We start from the raw sequence: 21,090 nt of genomic DNA on the forward strand, positions 1-21,090 counted from the left end.
AAAACAAAGATAGGCCTATATCACACTCCCCCCGCTCAGTGTCGTGTGACTTTCACACTGTCTTTCACCTTCCCTTGTTCTCTCCCCCTTATCCAGCTCAAAGAGGTTATGACATTAAAATGTGCGAATTTAAGAATCCATGTCATTTTCCTTGCCAGCTGTCCCTCACTCCCTTTCTCTAGGGTCAAACCAACCTACATACAGTAGTCTTCTTCCTCCCCGAGTTCCTCCTCACATCAAGACACATAGGGCCAGTTGACTTGACCCCTGGAGGCCATTATGTGATACAGGCCAGATTGGGGATTCCCAAAAGGGAAACGTTCAGTCAGTCAGGAGCAGCTGAAGAGAGAGCCACAGTGACTGAATCGGCTCATCTCTCTTTCTCGTGCACATATATATGCGTTTCAATACAATCAAATCGTTTCTTGACTAAACATACGACTGACTGGTGGTTGTGGGACATCCTGTTATTACTGTATCTGCATCTAAAAAAAATCAGTAAATTTGCTGTTTGCCTTTGTACTTGGTGTGTGAGTATTTTATTCTATATTGTACTTCGCCATCCTCTGAATATTTAAGTAAAAAAATAAATAAAAAGGCCTACAAAGTAATTCATCCTTTCAATACAATTTTAACAACTACACTATGGCCCTTTACACACCGAGGTTGTACAACCCATTTGACAAATGGTGTGATACCACATATATTCTTGAGAAGTTGTGAAATTTGTTGTACATCAATTGTATAACCTGAGTGTTTACAGGCCAATGACACTTTCAATCCTCAAATCCTAACGTCAAAGTGGCAAATGAAATCGCTCCATAAAAATTTAAAAAAAGATAACGCAGCAAAGTAACAGTCACTGATCATTTAATGGCCCTTTCAGACTGTCCGCCATCTCTCACACACACAATCTTATTTAACCATGAAAGACTGTCTTTTACATTTCAAACGGATCCCACTCTGACACACCAGTGGAGGGTCCTGACTGTCTCTTAGCTCTGGTGGCCAAGCCAGGTGTGACGACGGCTCTCAGACAGGCTCCTCATGCTGTGATCTGTTGTTGTTGTTGTTAGGATTCTGAACAAAGTTGACAGAGTAGGATCCAGTGCCCGAATCCTGGTTTACCTGGAAGTTTGATGTGGACAGACCAAATGGCCGCAGGAACATATTGCCCAAGTCCTTCAGTTTGCCTGATGACAGATAGATAGGGAGAGACATTAAAAAGCTAAATAATGACAAAAACGATGATGAAAACAAAACGACCAATAACACATGAAAACATTTAATTGAAGTCAGTATTTTTCTATTGACAATTGCAAATGAGAGGATATTCCGATACACTGTATGCTTAAGTTTTGTTCTACTCCACAAACGTAGTACTTTAGAAGTGAGTTTTCCCCAGCACAGCTCCAAGGGTCTTAATGCAGCCAAATTAATAGGAAATGTTGATATAGGACCTCTCGGGCCTCTCTCCCTACACACCGCTTTGTGGTCAATTTCAATTCCAAGCAGTTGATATGTGTTCCCCACTCCCAGCCTAGTGAGTAACATCTGGGTCCACACCACCTTATAGTTGACCATGATGGAACAGAACCAGCTCTACACTTATGTTATTTTAGGTCCACCCTCACCTGCCAACAATATGATTTAAAACATATCACAAGGCACCATTGTTTTTTTTGTTGTGCTAGTCAGTGAATGTACTTTATTCTTTAAAAACAAGTTGTAGAAACATCTCAAGAATGATCAATGGGGAAAAAACGATGCACCTGAGCTCAATTTCGAGTCTCAAAGCAAAGGATCTGAATACTTATGTAAAGAAGCAATCTGTTGTTTTAAAAAAAAAATACATTTGCAAACATTTCTAAAAACCTACTTTCGCTTTGTCATTAAGGGCTATTGTGTGTAGATTGATGAGGATTTTTAAATCCATTTTAGAATAAGGCTGTAACGTAACAAAATGTGTAAAAAGGGAAGGGGTCTGAATACTTTCCGAATGCACTGTACTTATGTCTTTGAAATGTTTTCCTGGGGGTGCAATCTACGCAAAACAAAAGCAGTTGGTGATCTCATACCCATCATATCGTCCTTCAGCTTCTCATTTCGCTCGTGGATCTGTTGTGGAAGCCGCTGTATGGAGGAGAGGGAGAGAGACAGTCAAGGTAAATGACTAGCCATGCGCCTGATTGCCAGTAGTCTTCACGGCAGATACGGTTTACCTTCTGCTGATCTTACCACAAACAACCTTATATTCTACTCATCCTACCAGCACTGTTTGGAATGGAACTTCAACGGAATAAAACACTTTCTACTACTTTACCTCCAGGTTGTCTTGGTAACATCATTGTGGTGGGAACACTGCATTACACCTAACCCCTGCACTAGAGTTAGCGGGAGGTAACCCTTCACAGTAACACCTCATCCATCTCAAGTCAGAATGAGCCCTTTCCTCTGCTTTGTAATCACTGTCATCTTCCATCTAGGGTGCTGCATGTCTACACAGCATCTTCTTACTAGGGTGCTGCGTGTCTACACAGCATCTTCTATCTAGGGTGCTGCAGGTCTACACAGCATCTTCTATCTAGGGTGCTGCGTGTCTACACAGCATCTTCCATCTAGGGTGCTGCAGGTCTACACAGCATCTTCCATCTAGGGTGCTGCATGTCTACACAGCATCTTCTATCTAGGGTGCTGCGTGTCTACACAGCATCTTCCATCTAGGGTGCTGCAGGTCTACACAGCATCTTCCATCTAGGGTGCTGCAGGTCTACACAGCATCTTCCATCTAGGGTGCTGCAGGTCTACACAGCATCTTCCATCTAGGGTGCTGCATGTCTACACAGCATCTTCTATCTAGGGTGCTGCAGGTCTACACAGCATCTTCTATCTAGGGTGCTGCATGTCTACACAGCATCTTCTATCTAGGGTGCTGCAGGTCTACACAGCATCTTCTATCTAGGGTGCTGCAGGTCTACACAGCATCTTCTATCTAGGGTGCTGCAGGTCTACACAGCATCTTCTATCTAGGGTGCTGCAGGTCTACACAGCATCTTCCATCTAGGGTGCTGCAGGTCTACACAGCATCTTCCATCTAGGGTGCTGCAGGTCTACACAGCATCTTCCATCTAGGGTGCTGCAGGTCTACACAGCATCTTCCATCTAGGGTGCTGCAGGTCTACACAGCATCTTCTATCTAGGGTGCTGCAGGTCTACACAGCATCTTCCATCTAGGGTGCTGCAGGTCTACACAGCATCTTCCATCTAGGGTGCTGCAGGTCTACACAGCATCTTCCATCTAGGGTGCTGCAGGTCTACACAGCATCTTCCATCTAGGGTGCTGCAGGTCTACACAGCATCTTCTATCTAGGGTGCTGCAGGTCTACACAGCATCTTCTATCTAGGGTGCTGCAGGTCTACACAGCATCTTCCATCTAGGGTGCTGCAGGTCTACACAGCATCTTCTATCTAGGGTGCTACAGGTCTACACAGCATCTTCCATCTAGGGTGCTGCAGGTCTACACAGCATCTTCCATCTAGGGTGCTGCAGGTCTACACAGCATCTTCTATCTAGGGTGCTGCATGTCTACACAGCATCTTCTATCTAGGGTGCTGCAGGTCTACACAGCATCTTCTATCTAGGGTGCTGCAGGTCTACACAGCATCTTCTATCTAGGGTGCTGCAGGTCTACACAGCACGCCTCCAAGGACAGAAGTTCTCATCACACATTATCCATTCTAGATCAAACTACACTGAACAAAAATATAAAAACGCAAATAGAAATATTTTATTGAGTTACAGTTCATAAACGCAGCAAAAAAACGTCCTCACTGTCAACTGCGTTTATTTTGTGTAAATATTTGTATGAACATACGAATCAACAACAGACAAACTGAACAAGTTCCACAGACATGTGACTAGGAGAAATGAAATAATGTGTCCCTGAACAATGGGGGGGGGGGGGGGGGTCAAAATCAAAAGCAACAGTCAGTATCTGGTGTGGCCACCAGCTGCATCTCCTCCTCATGGGACTGCACCAGATTTGCCAGTTCTTGCTGTGAGATGTTACCCAACTCTTCCACCAAGGCACCTGCAAGTTCCAGGACATTTCTGGGGGGAATATTCGCACTGAGCCCTCACCCTCCGATTCAACAGGTCCCAGACATGCTCAATGGGATTGAGATCCAGGCTCTTCGCTGGCCATGGCAGAACACTGACATTCCTGTCTTGCAGGAACTCACGCACAGAACGAGCAGTATGGCTGGTGGCATTGTCATGCTGGAGGGTTATGTCAGGATGAGCCTGCAGGAAGGGTACCACATGAGGGAGGAGGATGTCTTCCCTGTAACGCACAGCGTTGAGATTGCCTGCAATGACAACAAGCTCAGTCCGATGATGCTGTGACACACCGCCCCAGTCCATGACGGACCCTCCACCTCGATCCCGCTCCAGAGTACAGGCCTCGGTGTAACGCTCATTCCTTCGACGATAAACGCAAATCCGACCATCACCCCTGGTGAGACAAAACCGAGACTCATCAGTGAAGAACACTTTTTGCCAGTCCTGTCTGGTCCAGCGATGGTGGGTTTGTGCCCATAGGCGACGTTGTTGCTGGTGATGTCTGGTGAGGACCTGCCTTACCACAGGCCTACAAGCCCTCAGTCCAGCCTCTCTCATCCTATTGCGGACAGTCTGAGCACTGATGGAGGGATTGTGCATTCCTGGTGTAACTCGGACATTTGTTGTTGCCATCCTGTACCTGTCCCGCAGGTGTGATGTTCGGATGTACCGATCCTGTGTAGGTGTTGTTACACGTGGTCTGCCACTGCGAGGACGATCAGCTGTCCGTCCTGTCTCCCTGTCTTAGGCGTCTCACAGTACGGACATTGCAATTTATTGCCCTGGCCACATCTGCGGTCCTCATGCCTCCTTGCAGCATGCCTAAGGCACGTTCACACGCAGATGAGCAGGGACCCTGGGCATATTTCTTTTGGTGTTTTTCCAGAGTCAGTAGAAAGGCCTCTTTAGTGTCCTAACTTTTTATAACTGTGACCTTAATTGCCTAGCGTCTGTAAGCTGTTAATGTCTTAACGACCGTTCCACAGGTGCATGTTCATTAATTGTTTATGGTTCATTGAACAAGCATGGGAAACGGTGTTTAAACCCTTTACAATGAAGATCTGTGAAGTTATTTGGATTTTTACGAATGATCTTTTAAAGACAGGGTCCTGAAAAAGTTTAAGGAAAATCGGTCAATTGAAATAAAGTCATTAGGCCCTAATCTATGGATTTCACATGACTGGGAATACAGATATTCAACTGTTGGCCACAGAAACCTTTAAAAAAAAAGAAGCACTGCACATATATCTTTGAAATGTTTTCCTGGGGGTGCAGGAAAACCAGTCAGTATCTGGTGTGACCATTTGCCTCGTGCAGTGCGACATCTCCTTCACATAGAGTTGATCAGGCTGTTGATCGTGGGATGTACGTACATACCCCAACCAGAAGCCATGGATTACAGGCTACATTCGCACTGAGCTAAAGGGTAGAGCTGCCGCTTTCAAGGTGCGGGACTCTAACCTGGAAGCTTATAAGAAATCCTGTGGAATGGTTTCCTACTCCTCTTCAATGGCTTTGCGAAGGTTCTGGATATTGGCGGGAACTGGAACACGCCGTTGTACGCATCGATCCAAAGCATCCCAAACATGTCTGGTGAGTATGCAGACCATTGAAGAACTGAGACATTGTCAGCTTCCAAGTAGTATACAGATTATCATGCTGAAACATGAGGTGATGGCGGTGGATGAATAGCACGACAATGGACCTCAGGATCTCATCACGGTATCTCTGTGCATTCAAATCGCCATTGATAAAATGCAATTGTGTTCGTTGTCTGTAGCTTATGCCTGCCCATACCATAAACCCACCATGGGGCACTCTGTTCACAACGTTGACATCAGCAAACCACTCACCCACACGACGCCATACACACTTGTCTGCCACCTGCCCGGTACAGTTGAAACTAGGATTCATCCGTGAAGAGCACACTTCTCCAGCATGCCAGTGGCCATTGAAGGTGAGCATTTGCCCAGTGAAGTCGGTTACAACGCCGAACTGCAGTCAGGTCAAGACCCTGGTGAGGACGACAAGCACGCAGATGAGCTTCCCTGAGACGGTTCTGACAGTTCCTGCAGAAATTCTTCAGTTGTGCAAACCCACAGTTTCAGCAGCTGTCCGGGTGGCTGGTGTCAGACGATTCTGCAGGTGAAGAAGCCGGAAGTCCTAGGCTGGCGTGGTTACACGTGGCCAGCGGTTGAGGCCAGTTGGACATACTGCCAAATTCTCTAAAAAAACATTGGAGGTGACTTATGGTAGAGAAATGAACATTAAATTATCTGGCAGCAGTTCTGGTGGACATCCCTGCAGTTAGCATGCCAATTGCACACTCCCTCAAAACTTGAGACATCTGTGGCATTGTGTTGTGTGACAAAACTGCACATTTTAGAGTGGCCTTTTAATGTCCCCAGTACAAGGTGCACCTGTGTAATGATCATGCTGTTTAATCAGCTTCTTGATATACCACACCTGTCAGGTGGATGGATTATCTTGGCAAAGGAGAAATGCTCACTAACAGGAATGTAAACAAATTTCTGCCCAAAATTAGATAAAAATAAGCTTTTTGTAAGTATGGAAAATTTCTGCTCACGAAACAAGGGACTGACACTTGTTGCGTTTATATTTTTGTTCAGTATAATTAACTGTGGAGTTGTTGGGAGGAGTGGATTCTCTGGTAAGTGTATGTGTGCGTACACGTGTGTGTCGGGGCTGGGGAGATAAGACGAGAGTATTTTGAGACCATGTAGTGTCAGATGGTGCATTTCAGATGGAGAAAAGCTTCTATTCCAGGCCAGTCCAAGCCGCGCCTCAAATGGTACCCTATTCCCTATATATTGCACTTAGTAGGGACTAATAGGGTGCCATTTGGGATGCAGACGTTGTGAGCTTGTGTTGTGTAAGCCTCCCCCTCATGGCTACATTAGTAAGAGCTGCTGCTCGGCTCCTGTTATTATTGCAGGGCCTCATTCAGAACAAAATCAGGAACATAGATACAGTCAACCACAAACCTCATTGAATGGAAAGATGAAAAACACGTCTTTGTCCAAGACATTTCAGTTTGCCTAGCATTCAATATTTCATGTTAAACAGTAATGCATTTTTTTATTTGATGAATTTGACACCCTAGCTATTAAACAAGCAAAATCAATGAAATGGTTTAATAACTGGGCCTCATATCAAACGCCTAATATCAATAATATATCAAATATTATTATTGATTATAATGACTCTTCGGGTTTTGCCAAAGGCAAACCTAACAACATTCAATGTTGGTAAGCAAGAAGAAAATGTAAAACCAACCCTTACACAATACTGTTCATGTGTTAACTCCGACATTGAAATGTGCATTTAGAGTGTTGTTTTGTTGTATATGTTTTTTGGGGGAGGGTATTACTTTTGTCCCCCGATCTTGTCTCATCGCTGCAACTCCCAAACGGGTCGAAAGAGGCAAAGGTCGAGTCATGCATCCTCCGAAACATGACCTGCCAAACCGCGCTTCTTAACACCCGGAAGCCATCCGCACCAATGTGTCAGAGGAAACACTGTTCAACTGACGACCGAGGTCAGCCTGCAGGCACCCGGCCCGCCACAAGGAGTCTCTAAAGCGTGATGAGCCAAGTAAAGCCCCCCCCCGGCCAACCCTCCCATAACCCGGATGACGCTGGGCCAATTGTGCACCGCTCTATGGGACTCCCGATCACGGCTGGTTGTGATACAGCCCGGGATCAAACCTGGGTCTGTAGTGATGCAGTGCCTTAAACCTCTGCGCCACTCGGGAGGCAAAGAGTGACTTAAAATGTAAGCCTTCTCTATTCTGCTAACAATTATATATTAGAGTTAAATGTCAGTGGTTGCTACTAACCATGCAGGCCTCTCTGGCTGAAGGCAGGTCGGGGTCTTTCTCCAAAGCAGCCTTGTAGTCTTCCAAAGCCTCATCCAGCTTGTCTGTTTTCTCATAGAGCTCTGCCCTCCGCAGGATCGCTCGCATGTAGTTTGGGTTCAACTCTATGGCTGGAGGTGACGAAACAAGGACACATGTTCAGAGTGCTAGTTACGTAGCGATGGGTATGAATAATAAAAATGGCATTTATCCAAATCTGCAGCTGGTGTTTGTGATTTTGATCATAGCAACTGTAATTTAAGGCGATACGCCTGGATTGGTTGAACAGAATTATTATTATTATTAAATATTTTTTTTAACAGTGTTCTGGAGTGGGAATTGTGTCTTCTTCACACACAATATACTGGGAATGAAGCACACACCATGTCACAGACAGTTCAATCGTCTGGCATTGTGGAATTAGAACAGAGAAGTAACAGACTCACCCTTTGTGCAGTCAGCGATGGCTCTCTCATTCTTATCCTATTAGGGGGGGAGGGGGAAGGTGTTTCAAACTCAGCAGTCACCATTTTGTTATGTATTTGTTTGGGTGGAAAGGTTATGACAAGATGACATCAACTCCAAATGACCTGTTGATGTCTTGACCCGAGCCATCTGAATAACCAGGTAGGATTGTGTTTGCCAGTCAAACCTATCCTAAACTTATGTAGTATGTAGCTACAGTAGAGCACCACTAGGGGTCACAAGAGATCTGTCTCTCTTAGCCCCACCCTCTTGGGAGATAATGGTGGTTTACTCAGCGCTTCATTTTAGCCTGCTAGAACAGGATCCAGCACCTCTCCATTTTGGACTGTTTAATTCCGGAACCTATTTGACCGGATCCGGTACCTATCGTGGCATAAAACATAATTTTCACTTTTTGCTATGTAAAAATGCAGATAAAAGAGATCAAAGTTCATTCGTGTTGCCTCATTGTTAATTCCCCCCCCCCCCCCCCCCCCCCCCCCCCCCCCCCCCCCCCCCCCTCAAAGAGGTGATGTGATAAAAAGTAGATTTCCAGCCCAGGGTTGATATTCTAAGAGTTGATTCGGGTTGGGCCGGTCAGGGCTTAAGGTTTGCACAGCGTTGTAACCTATACTTGAGACCAAACAAGTGGCCGTGGCTGTGTGAGAAGCACACCAGTATCTCTCACAGAACTGGAATGAAATCCCCTTTATGTGATCTTTCTCCCTCTCTCCGCTCTGATAGACTTGACCCTGCAACTCATCATGTATTTCCTTACAGATCATATATAAAGGGTTCTGAAGGAGCTATATAAAGGGTTCTGAATAGCCTAGTACACCATGAGAATGCCTATAATTTGGCCGCAGAGGATCAATAGCTTCTTTAAAAATAGCCTAGCTGTGGATGGTATGTAGCCCAATAACAAGGCATGCCTACAGTCGGGAATGCGTGGCAAATCTGTCAGCGAACAGCATGCAGACAAAACAGGCCTTGAGCAATATTTTAAAATACAATCGTGTGAAAACACAGGTTGGAAAGCAAATGGCTCCTGCTGAAAAGAGAAGACTAAATCAGTTTGTAGGCTACCAAAATATTCGATCAAATTTCAACAGTGGAGGCTGCTGAGGGGAGGACGGCTCATAATAATGTCTGGAATGGAATAAATGGAATGGTATCAAACATGCAAACCATGTGTTTGATACCATTCCATTGACTCCATCCCGATCATTATTATGAGCCGTCCTCCACTCAGCACTTCCACTGACTTTCAAATATTGTTTTACAAAGTAAAACAAGAGAGGCTTTTGGCACGAGCTCGTCGGCCATCACCAGCGACTGAGCTGCGCATCACTGGGTGAGTCAGTGAAACTGGAAAGCATTTTTAGGACTGTATTTTCCTCCTCATATTGTAGCCTACAATGTCTCCACACACCTAGGCTATTGATCGATTCAAGACAAGGTCGTTTTTATTGATCACAGACTCTGTCAGTGTCAAAGTAATGTCCGGTAAGCACTGGGTTTACGTGATATAAATGTGCAATAAAATGTAGACTTCAGCTGTCTGAGACTGACATTCAGGAGACCTCAGAAGGGTTATAACTACCCAACCTGATTACCTGAAATGGGTCCTCAGAGTTCCCCACTTGTTTAAGTTGAAATGTTACTAGCTATCACTCTTACCAGGTGCAGGCGGGCAGCAGCACGGTTAGAGAAGAGGATAGCTCTCTCCTTGCTGTAACACACAGGGCATAATCCTAAAGCTGCAGTGTACGACTCCTCTGCCTCAGTGTGCTCTGGGAAGATATGAAGAAGTGTCAGTCAATTATCCATCCAAGTAAGCATTGCTGCTGGTGCACACATACATACAGTATACAGTGCATTCGGAATGTATTCAGACCCCTTGACTTTTTCTACATTTTGTTACGTTACATCCTTATTCTAAAATTGAGTACATTTTCACCCCATCAATCTACACACAATACCCCATAATGACAAAGCAAAAACGGGTTTAGACATTTTTGCAAATGTATAAAAAGAAACAATGAAATATCACATTTACATATGTATTCAGACCCTTTGCTCTGTACTTTGTTGAAGCACCTTTGGCAGCGATTACAGCCTCGAGTTTTCTTGGGTATGACGCTACAAGCTTGGCACACCTGTATTTGGGGAGTTTCTCCCATTCTTCTCAGCAGATCCTCTCAAGCAGTCAGGTTGGATGGGGAGCGTCGCTGCACAGTTATTTTCAGGTCTCTCCAGAGATCGGTTGATTGGTTTCAAGTCCGGGCTCTGGCTGGGCCACTTAAGGACATTCAAAGACTTGTCCCGAAGCCACTCCTGCGCTGTCTTGGTTGTGTGCTTAGGGTCGTCGTCCTGTTGGAAGGTGAACCTTTGCCCTAGTCGTAGGTCCTGAAAAGTCTGGAGAAGGTTTACATCAAGGATCTCTCTATACTTTGCTCCGTTCATCTTTCCCTTGATCCTGACTAGTCTCCCAGTCCCTGCCGCTGAACAACATCCCCACAGCCTGATGCTGCCACCACCATGCTTCACCGTAGGGATGGTGCCAGGTTTCCTCCAGATGTGACACTTGGCATTCTGCCCAAAAAGTTCAATTTTGGTTTCATCAGACCAGAGCATCTTGTTTCTCATGGTCAGAGTCCTTTAGGTGCCTTTTGGCAAACTCCAAGCGTCTGTCATGTGCCTTTTACTGAGGAGTGCCTTCCGTCTGGCCACTCTACCATAAAGGCCTGATTGGTGGAGTGCTGCAGAGATAGTTGCCCTTCTGGAAGGTTCTCCCATCTCCACAGAGGAACTCTGGAGCTCTGTCAGAGTGACCATCGGGTTCTTGGTCACCTCTCTGACCAAGGTCCTTCTCCCCGATTACTCAGTTTGGCCGGGCGGCCAGCTCTAGGAAGAGTCTTGGTGGTTCCAAACCATTTAAGAATGATGGAGGCCACTTCTTGGGGATCTTCAATGCTGCAGAAATGTTTTGGTACCCTTCGCCAGATCTGTGCCTCGACACAATCCTGTCTCGGAGCTCTATGGACAATTTCTTCGACCTCATGGCTTGGTTTTTGCTCTGACATGCACTGTCAACTGTGTCTATACCTTATATAGACAGGTGTGTGCCTTTCCAAATCATGTCCAAATCAAATCAATTGAATTTACCACAGGTGGACTCCACTCAAGTTGTAGAAACATCTCAAGGATGATCAATGGAAAAAGGATGCACCTGAGCTCAATTTCGAGTCTCATAGCAAAGGGTCTGAATACATACATACACACATATTTTATACATTTGCAAAAATGTCTAAAAACCTGTTTTCGCTTGTCATTATGGGGTATTGTGTTTAGATTGATGAGGAAAATTTTGATTGAATCCATTTTAGAATAAGGCTGTAATGTAACAAAATGTGGGAAAAAGGGAAAGGGGTCTGAATACTTTCCGAATGCACTGTATACACAGACACAGCCTTAATGTGAACAGTATGTTAACACTAAAGCACATTTTGGGGCCGACTCTCACTATTTTCTCACAATTGGTTTCCATCCAATTGGTGACGGTTTTTCATGTGAATATTCAAAAATCAGAAAACTTGACTTGTTGTGGATAAAAGACTGTGCGTGATGACATAGTGCACATAAAAATACCTTTTGTGGTTAAATTCACATACACTGAATAAAAAATACAAGTTAAATGGGTTTCCATCGCATTTTCAACTCTACTGATGATTTTCTCACAAAAAAATTGCGTTATATAGTGAGTGTGCCCACTCTGGTATTGGCAAATGCCTTTTAGCCAACAGCTCGCAGATACAGTGTGGGTATAGCCACTATCAGCGGGTTACAACTTTTTTCAGTTACTGTACCACCAACTGAATGATGCTCTGTCCAGAGTACCCCTGAAGTACCCCCTCTTGTGCATTTTACCAGTATCCTATTGGTCTCATGAGTCTTCTCAAGTACCCCCTGTCGATAGACCAAGTACCCCCAGGGGTCCTAGTACTCCTGGTTGGGAACCACTGGTTATACTTGATGAGATTATTATGGACAAAAGAGCAAGATTATTTTTATTTGTCAACCAGCAACCAAGTATCGATCATCATGTCACCAGACTAAGACCCTCGATATTTATTGGAAAGAAGCATGAAGCTCATCCATCACCCTGTAAAGTTAACCATCATTTATTTAATCTGTAGCTCCATAAACTGCATGCTTTTCCCGACGAGTCGTAGTGGGAGGACCACACAACATGTCATCGCGTGACTCCAAGTTCACTTTGATGGTTATTATGTCAATATCTACGCACAAATGCGTTTCCACTGACATTTCTCGCATAATTAACTTTACCGACGTGTACTTTACTCACGTAAAAAGATGACATATCAGCATAAATTTAAGTGAATCATTCTCTAAGATCCTGTTGGCCACGTTTTCTCAAACATCCATCCTCTAGCAGTATACAGTTTAGCCTACAGCAGCTTACCTCCACTCTTGAACTGACTGTTCCCCTTGTCCTTCAGGCTCATGCTCTCCTCTCTGCGGCTCTATGGCACAGCAAAAAAACAACAAACACATCAGATTGAGCTCTTGTAATGCCAAACTTACTGACCACCAAAATGATGGTTGTAGAGTTTCAAATGGCGCAATTTTTTGTTGTTGTTGTTGACTAGGATGAAGAAGTTCACCTCTGTTTCCTCCTCTGTCATGTCTTTCTCCACTTGTCTCAGATACTCCTCATCAAATTCAGGGGGGGGGTTCTCTTCTTCATTCAGTTCAGTATCAGAATCTCCCCCTTCAACTGCCATACTCTTGTCTTCTTCAGTGCACTCATCCCAAGTTTCTTTTTCCTCCTCCTCTTCACCTCCCAATAATGTAGTTCTCTCCCTTGACAATTCAGCTTCTTCTCCTAACTCTGCATTGACGTGTTTTTTCTCTGTGTTTGGTGAACATCCCTCTGTTTCCTGGCATAATGCTGGGGCTTCTGAACAGTCAGTCCTTCTTTGCCTGTCACCCATGGAGCCGTCTGCTCCATCCAGAGACTCCTCACAGTCAAAGAAGGCATCGTCCCCCTGCTCAGTAGCTCTGTGGGCTGCAGTGCTTTGGCCGTCTGGACATTCATGCTGTTCAGATAATCTCATAACATTGGTCAGAGAGTCGGTCATTCTGTCAAGGAGTGCCTCAGACTCCTTGTCTGCTGAGGATTCCATTGAATTTTCTCCCTGTACAAAACTTCACATAGGAGGAATTGCAGTCAGTTTTTACATTGTCAATTTAATCTGTATCTCAGTTTAATCTTGGGATAGATTATGTCAGTCACACTACACTGAGATATGGAAATCTGACCATAGCAATCATATAATTCACATTCTCTATCAATTCTGTGCTAGTGACATTGCTAGCTAGATCAGTGGTCTCTAGCTTTCAGTCAGAGAGGAAGAGAGGCCCAACTCAGCAAAAAATCTGGCATTTTTTCGTTGTTCCGCCCACCTAGCAAGGACCTTTTGTATGGAGGTCAATGAGTGTCAAATTGTCAACAAAACATGAATGGCTTTTTTGCTATGTGAGGTTTATTTGCTCAAATAAGTATTTCAATGTTATGAGTTTATTGATAGAAGTAAAACACGTGACATCCAGGCAACTTTGAGAAAAAACACTTTATATCGGAGTTGTCTCAACATGGCTATGGATATTCGTGAAATGAGGCTAGTAACATAGCATTTCTCTCCATTGAATACAGGCGGTTGACGTCAACACCCCTCATCGAATATTCAAAAAGGGATTACAATAATGAGATGTTCACCAAGCCAAAGAAAATGAAATAAATATATATAACCTTGAGCATATATATAGTTGTTTATTTTATTTAACTAGGCAAGTCAGTTAAGAACGAATTATATTTACAATGACGGCCTACCCCGGCCAAACCCTAAATCGGACGACGCTGGGCCAATTGTGCGCCGCCCTATGGGACTCCCAATCACGTCCGGTTGTAATACAGCCCAGGTTCAAACCAGGGTCTGTAGTGACGCCTCTAGCACTGAGATGCAGTGCCTTAGACCGCTGCCCCACTCGGGAGCCCAACGATAGGCGGGAGCTGGACGGCTCCTATTGTTAAGTCAGAGAGACATGTATCTTGTCAGTATATCCATAATCTTCTGACTGTTCAGTTGCACCCTCGGCTAGCTAACGTTAGCCTAATAACGTCAGCTTGCTCTTTAACACAAAAGTAGTAGAGGTACTGTTTTTACTGCTACTAGGCCAGCGACATGACATATAACATAATAATAGCTACCAGTAGGTATGTTTTTCTAGCTAGCTGCTAACTTTATCCCATTTTTTTTTTTTACTTCAGCGACAAAGCTATCTTTCTGGCTAGTCAGCTAATGCTAGCTACCAGTTACAGACCCAAATGATACATATTGTGACATCTTTTCTATGTTTTCTATATCTTTGAATACTTGAAACTTAACTATGTATACACCAACGTAAATATACACAAAAATGGGTTGTTAATGGGTATAATACTGCATATTTTATACCTTGTGGCTACAGTCCTACCTGTACTCAGGATGACATTTCCTCTGTAAACATCTTTTCCGGCTTAACAAATCAATACGACGCTGAGGCACTCTGGGAGATGTAGTCATTAAGGAAACAGTTGGCTCAAAGAACGTTTCACCTTCAACATAATCATTAAAGTCCCAGTGCAGTCAAAAACATGATAATCTCGTGTTGTGAATATATTTCCACACTGAGGTTGGAATAATTTTGTGAAAATTATGATAATGCCCTTTTAATGTAAGAACATTTTGAAAAGACCGCCTGAAATTTCAGCCTGTTTTGGTGGGAAGGAGTTTTGGCCTGCCTGGTAGTGGTGACCCGTCATTCAGGGCAGGTGGTGCAGAGCCTTACCTGTTTAGCCCCCAAAAAATAGAAAAATAAATAAATAAAAGTTAGCCTGTTTTTTGCGTGTCACATATCAGTTTACAAACAGTGTAAAAAAAAACATTCCCTTACTTAATAAAGCCGCATACAAACATGGTCTCTTATTGAGTAAGGCAGCTCCAACATGCAGGTGTTTTCTGTGGTGGAGGGGCAGCCAGCGAATGCACATAGTGTAGGCGTTGGTAATCTTCTCTAGTTGCGCCGTGATTTGCTCAGTGTTCTGTCACTCATATGCTCAAGATTATATGTCTCTCCCTAGTCCAAGATGGCGTAGCAGTCAGGCGTCTTTGTCTTTGTCTTGTCCCGTGTATATAACTTTTTTCTTTGCATGTATTTCGTATATATATTTTTAAAATATTTTTTAAACCTCAACTCCAACATACTCTCCTGCAACCCGCCTCACCCAATGTGTTATGGATCTGCTATTTTCTTTACTTTAGAACCGGAACCCCCAACAGAAGCTAGCCAGCTAACTAGCTACTAGTTAGTAGTCAGCTAGCCAGCGGTCATCAGCTAACCTTTGGCCCGGACTAAGCTAACCTTAACTCCTGCCAGTCTGCACAGCGCGATTCAACCCAGAGCATACTGGACTCTTTTCCTCCACATCTCCGAATTCCTACCACAAGCTCTGAACCTTTTCACTTGGATCATCGTAGCTAGGTAGCTGCTATCTGAGTGGCTATTCCTGGCTAACATCCCTGCCGATCCATCACGACTGGTCTGCCGGCGTAACTGCCCAAGGGGGCTACAACTGACTCTTCCGTCGCGATGTCCCTCTAAGGACATTCTGCTAGCCTGCTAGCCCCTGCCCGCTAGCTGTCTAAATCGCCGTGTCTCCAGCCTGCCTAGCTACTCACTAGACCCCATGATCACTCGGCTATGCATGCCTCTTCCTAATGTCAATATGTTTTGGTTAGTGATTATTGTCTTATTTCACAGTGAGAGACTGGGGCCTCCAGCCCTGCTCAATATGCCTTAGCTAACCCTTTTGTTCCACCTCCCACACATGCGGTGACCTCACCTGGTTTAAATGGTGTCTCTAGAGACAATACCTCTCTCATCGTCACTCAATGCCTAGGTTTACCTCCACTGTATTCACATCGTACCACACCTTTGTCTCTACACTATGCCTTGAATCTATTCTTCCGTGCCCAGAAACCTGCTCCTTTTACTCTCTGTTCCGAACGCACTTGACAACCAGTTCTCATAGCCTTTAGCCGTACCCTTATCCTACTACTCCTCTGTTCCTCTGGTGACGTAGAGGTTAATCCAGGACTTGCAGTGCCTAGCTCCACTCCCATTCCCCAGGCGCTCTCATTTGCTGACTTCTGTAACCGTAAAAGCCTTGGTTTCATGCATGTTAACATTAGAAGCCTCCTCCCTAAATTTGCTTTATTCACTGCTTTAGCACACTCTGCCAACCCGGATGTCCTAGCCGTGTCTGAATCCTGGCTTAGGAAGGCCACCAAAAACCCTGAAATTTCCATCCATAACTATAAGATTTTCCGACAAGATAGAACTGCAAAATGGGGCGGAGTTGCAATCTACTGCAGAGATAGCCTGCAGAGTAATGTCATACTATCCAGGTCTGTGCCCAAACAATTCGAGCTTCTACTTTTAAAAATCCACCTTTCCAGAAACAAGTCTCTCACTGTTGCCGCTTGCTATAGACCACCGTCTGCCCCCAGCTGTGCCCTGGACGCCATATGTGAATTGATTGCCCCTCCTCAATCTCACACAAATTATCAATGAACCTACCAGGTACAACCCCAAATCCGTAAACACGGGCACCCTCATAGATATCATCCTAACCAACCTTCCCTCCAAATATACCTCAGCTGTCTTCAACCAGGATCTCAGTGATCAGGATCTGCGGTCAAATGACCACCCCTCATCACTGTCAAACGCTCCCTAAAACACTTCAGCGAGCAGGCCTTTCTAATCGACCTGGCCCGGGTATCCTGGAAGGATATTGACCTCAAGGTTACCCACATGAAGGACCGCCGCGCCACAGCACAACAACGGTGAGTCCAAAAATATGTCTTGAATGCTGCTGCATAAATGATGCAATACGCCAGGGAAATACAGTTGAAGTCGGAAGTTTACATACACTTAGGTTGGAGTCATTAAAACTTGTTTTTCAACCACTCCACAAATGTCTTGTTAACAAACTATAGTTTTGGCAAGTCGGTTAGGACATCTACTTTGTGCATGACACAAGTAATTTTTCCAACAATTGTTTACAGACAGATTATTTCACTTATAATTCACTGTATCACAATTCCAGTGGGTCAGAAGATTACATACACTATGTTGACTGTGCCTTTAAACAGCTTGGAAAATTCCAGAAAATGACGTCATGGCTTTAGAAGCTTCTGATAGGCTAATTGACATAATTTGAGTCAATTGGAGGTGTACCTGTGGATGTATTTCAAGGCCTACCTTCAAACTCAGTGCCACTTTGCTTGACATCATGGGAAGATCAAAAGAAATCGGCCAAGTCCTCAGAAAAAAAATTGTAGTCCTCCACAAATCTGGTTCATCCTTGGGAGCAATTTCCAAACGCCTGAAGGTACCACGTTCATCTGTACAAAAAATAGTACGCAAGTATAAACACCATGGGACCACGCAGCCATCATACCGCTCAGGAAGACGATGCGTTATGTCTCCTAGAGATGAACGTACTTTGGTGCGAAAAGTGCAAATCAATTCCAGAACAACAGCAAAGGACCTTGTGAAGATGCTGGAGGAAACAGGTACAAAAGTATCTATATCCACAGTAAAACGAGTCCTATATCGACATAACCTGAAAGGTCGCTCAGCAAGGAAGAAGCCACTGCTCCAAAACCGCCTAAAAAAAGCCAGACTACGGTTTGCAACTGCAACAAAGATCGTACTTTTTGGAGAAATGTCCTCTGGTCTGATGAAACAAAATTAGAACTGTTTGGCCATAATCACCATCGTTATGTTTGGAGGAAAAAAGGGGAGGCTGATGGCATCATGAGGAAGAAATGAGGAAGAAAAATTATGTGAATATTTTGAAGCAACATCTCAAGACATCAGTCAGGAAAAAAAAGCTTGGTCACAAATGGGTCTTCCAAATGGACAATGACCCCAAGCAAACTTCCAAAGTTGTGGCAAAATGGCTTAATGACAACAAAGTCAAGGTACTGGAGTGGCCATCACAAAGCTCTGACCTCAGTCCTGAAGAAAGTTTGTGGGCAGAAGTGAAAAAGCGTGTGCGAGCAAGGAGGCCTACAGACCTGACTCAGTTACACCAGCTCTGTCAGGAGGAATAGGCTAAAATTCACCCAACTTATTGTGGGAAGCTTGTGGAATGCTACTCGAAATGTTTGACCCAAGTTAAACAATTTAAAGGCATTGCTACCAAATACTAATTGAGTGTATGTAAACTTCTGACCAACTGGGAATGTGATGAAAGAAATAAAAGCTGAAATCAATCATTCTCTCTACTATCATTCTGACATTTCACATTCTTTAAATAAGGTGGTGATCCTAATATTTACGAGGATTAAATGTCAGGAATTGTGATAAACTGAGTTTAAATGTATATGGCTAAGGTGTATGTAAACTTCCGACTTCAACTGTAGCTAAGAAAGTAATACTAAGTGTATTTTGTGTCGTAAACTGTTAGTAGTCCATGTGTCTCAACCTAAGAATTTTGTCCTGCCCCTCAGAACTTAGTCTACTGTTCTGACTTGGTGGTGCACATGTAGCCTATAGACTGTTTTAGAGAAATGAAATCATTGGATATTGTAAGAGCTTTCATTGTCTGCTTATATGCCCCCGTTATTTAACCTTTGGTTCTGACTTGGTGTACAGGGAGAATAATGTAAGACCGGGCCATGTTCTGAATACTTTCGCAGTCCATTTCGAAAGGGCGGAACAAATAGGCATATCGACTACATCCATTTTAATCAAAATTACGGCTTGCCTCTTATCCGCTCCGCTTTTCCTCATGCCATAGTTTTTACATCTCCATTGTTATATTGCTTAGGTCTATCTCATTAGTATCTAATTAATAATTTAAGGCAATGTTGGAATGATGCATTTCATTGTTTTGCTTACTTTGTGTATTTTAATTAGATCATGTGCTTTTCTCCACGGGGAGGGATACTATATAATGTTGTTGGGTCTGTAACCATGTTTGCCAGTGACAGTCTCTTCCCATTCAAATATTTATTTTCAACAGAAAGTTCAGTAATAGACCCATGTAATTCCAGCTTTTATTGCGAAGGATGTTTTGTTTGTGCCGTGCGCTGACTGTGTGTCTGTGTATAGTCTATAAAAGTGGATCCTCGTGATTGTATTTTCCTCCCTTTTTAGACCACATTGGCCTAATAAAATACTTCGAATGATAGGCTAACCACGTCTCTCTCATCTCTCTCTCTCTCTCTCCCTCTCCACCTCTCTCTCTGTCGCTCTCTCTCTCGTCTCTCTCTGTCGCTCTCTCTCTCCTCTCTCTAACTCTCTCTCTCGTCTCTCTCGTCTGTCTCGTCTGTCTCGTCTCTCTCTCTCTCTCTCTCTCTCTCTCTCTCTCTCTCTCTCTCTCTCTCTCTCTCTCTCTGTGGTGACTTAAAGAAGAGTAAAGTTAAGGCCTCAACATCTTGCTGAATTTATCTGAATTACCACCTATCTGAATTTCTGTCGGTGTCCATTTTGAAAGTGTGGAACGAATAAGCCTTCCTCGTCGCAGCTTGTTTGCTTGCGCTTGCTTAAACTTAGAGCTTAGTGTTAATGATATAAGAACAAACATTATGAATTTACTGAACATAAATGTAATCATGTTTGTGTATGGTTCGAAAGTCAAAACTCATGTCGGCATTTGTTATTATCGAAAGAGAATGCAGTTCTTATAGAGTTACACAAATTCATAAGGAGTCAGCAGAAACCATATTTATTTAAGCAAGTCAGCCATATCAGCTTTTGTTTTTAAAAAGGCTGTAAATGAGGCTGAATGAACTGTGTCGCTGCCAGACAAGGCTCCTCTGATAGCCAGGTGTAGCAGTGGTAAGGATTCACTACGTGGTGCTGGAAAGAAAGCTCTGCTGTTGTGAAAGCTTTATGTAGGGCCTAACAGTTTGTGGGCACCGTTTGTCACGGTCATAGTACAATTAATTTATTGTTTGGGGTTGTGATGTGTAGTGGCTTTGCTGGCATCCATCTAACAAAAAAATATAGATTTTGCCCCACCAAGATTGACATGCTAAAATTGCCACTGCTGCCTGGTGACATCACCAGGCGGTAAATTGGTTAATAGACCAATAAGAAAGAGAATTCCAAACCTCTCTGCCAATAACAGCTATTTTTCAGTTTCCCCCTCCTCACTCAGACCACTCCCAGACAGTCCTACCAAAATTCTTGCTTGAGATATTGCCCTAAGCTAAGAAGCTATTTTTGTTTATTTTTTTAAACATTTGAATTGAAAACAATCACAGTAAGGTACTTAATTGTTACCCAGGAATGATTTGATATTGAGATTTAAAAAAATAAGTTGCATTGGACCTTTGAAAAACCTGATGAATCAGCATAATATATAGACTAGCCATTCAGAAATATCTGACATAAGTGTAAAGATTACATTCAGCACATTGCAGGGTGGTGATGACCAATGGTCTTGGTTGACCTGACTAGTTTGGCTCGTGATGGAGACAATACA

At 43.8% G+C, this 21,090-nt stretch overlaps 1 protein-coding gene across 2 annotated transcripts; it reads right to left on the minus strand.

Moving 5' to 3' along the window:
* Nucleotides 1–853: 853 nt before the first annotated feature.
* Nucleotides 854–15,071, minus strand: LOC120056844 (tetratricopeptide repeat protein 1-like). Of its 2 annotated transcripts, none has more exons than XM_039005082.1 (8): nucleotides 15,024–15,071; nucleotides 13,151–13,694; nucleotides 12,949–13,009; nucleotides 10,143–10,255; nucleotides 8,444–8,480; nucleotides 7,980–8,128; nucleotides 2,079–2,133; nucleotides 854–1,193 (listed from the first exon to the last, which is right to left on the minus strand). In XM_039005082.1, the coding sequence occupies exons 2-8, from the start codon at nucleotides 13,670–13,672 to the stop codon at nucleotides 1,033–1,035; spliced, it is 1,098 nt and encodes a 365-aa protein (XP_038861010.1). In that variant the 5' UTR covers nucleotides 13,673–13,694; nucleotides 15,024–15,071; the 3' UTR covers nucleotides 854–1,032. The 2 variants fall into 2 exon arrangements, with proteins under 2 accessions (XP_038861010.1, XP_038861011.1); XM_039005083.1 differs by having other exon boundaries at nucleotides 15,005–15,060.
* Between the last annotated feature and the right edge of the window lie 6,019 nt (nucleotides 15,072–21,090).

The sequence above is a fragment of the Salvelinus namaycush genome, chromosome 12 (assembly GCF_016432855.1).
Source record: "Salvelinus namaycush isolate Seneca chromosome 12, SaNama_1.0, whole genome shotgun sequence".
Lineage (NCBI taxonomy): Eukaryota > Metazoa > Chordata > Actinopteri > Salmoniformes > Salmonidae > Salvelinus > Salvelinus namaycush.

Bases quoted from the DNA above. Each gene is read 5' to 3' on its own strand.
- LOC120056844 (XM_039005082.1), bottom strand. From the start codon at position 13,672: ATGGAATCCTCAGCAGACAAGGAGTCTGAGGCACTCCTTGACAGAATG. The intron at 8,129-8,443 runs GTGAGTCTGTTA...CGTCACCTCCAG, and splicing joins CATCGCTGACTGCACAAAGG to CCATAGAGTTGAACCCAAAC. The intron at 1,194-2,078 runs GTATGAGATCAC...ATCTGTCATCAG, and splicing joins GCTGAAGGACGATATGATGG to GCAAACTGAAGGACTTGGGC.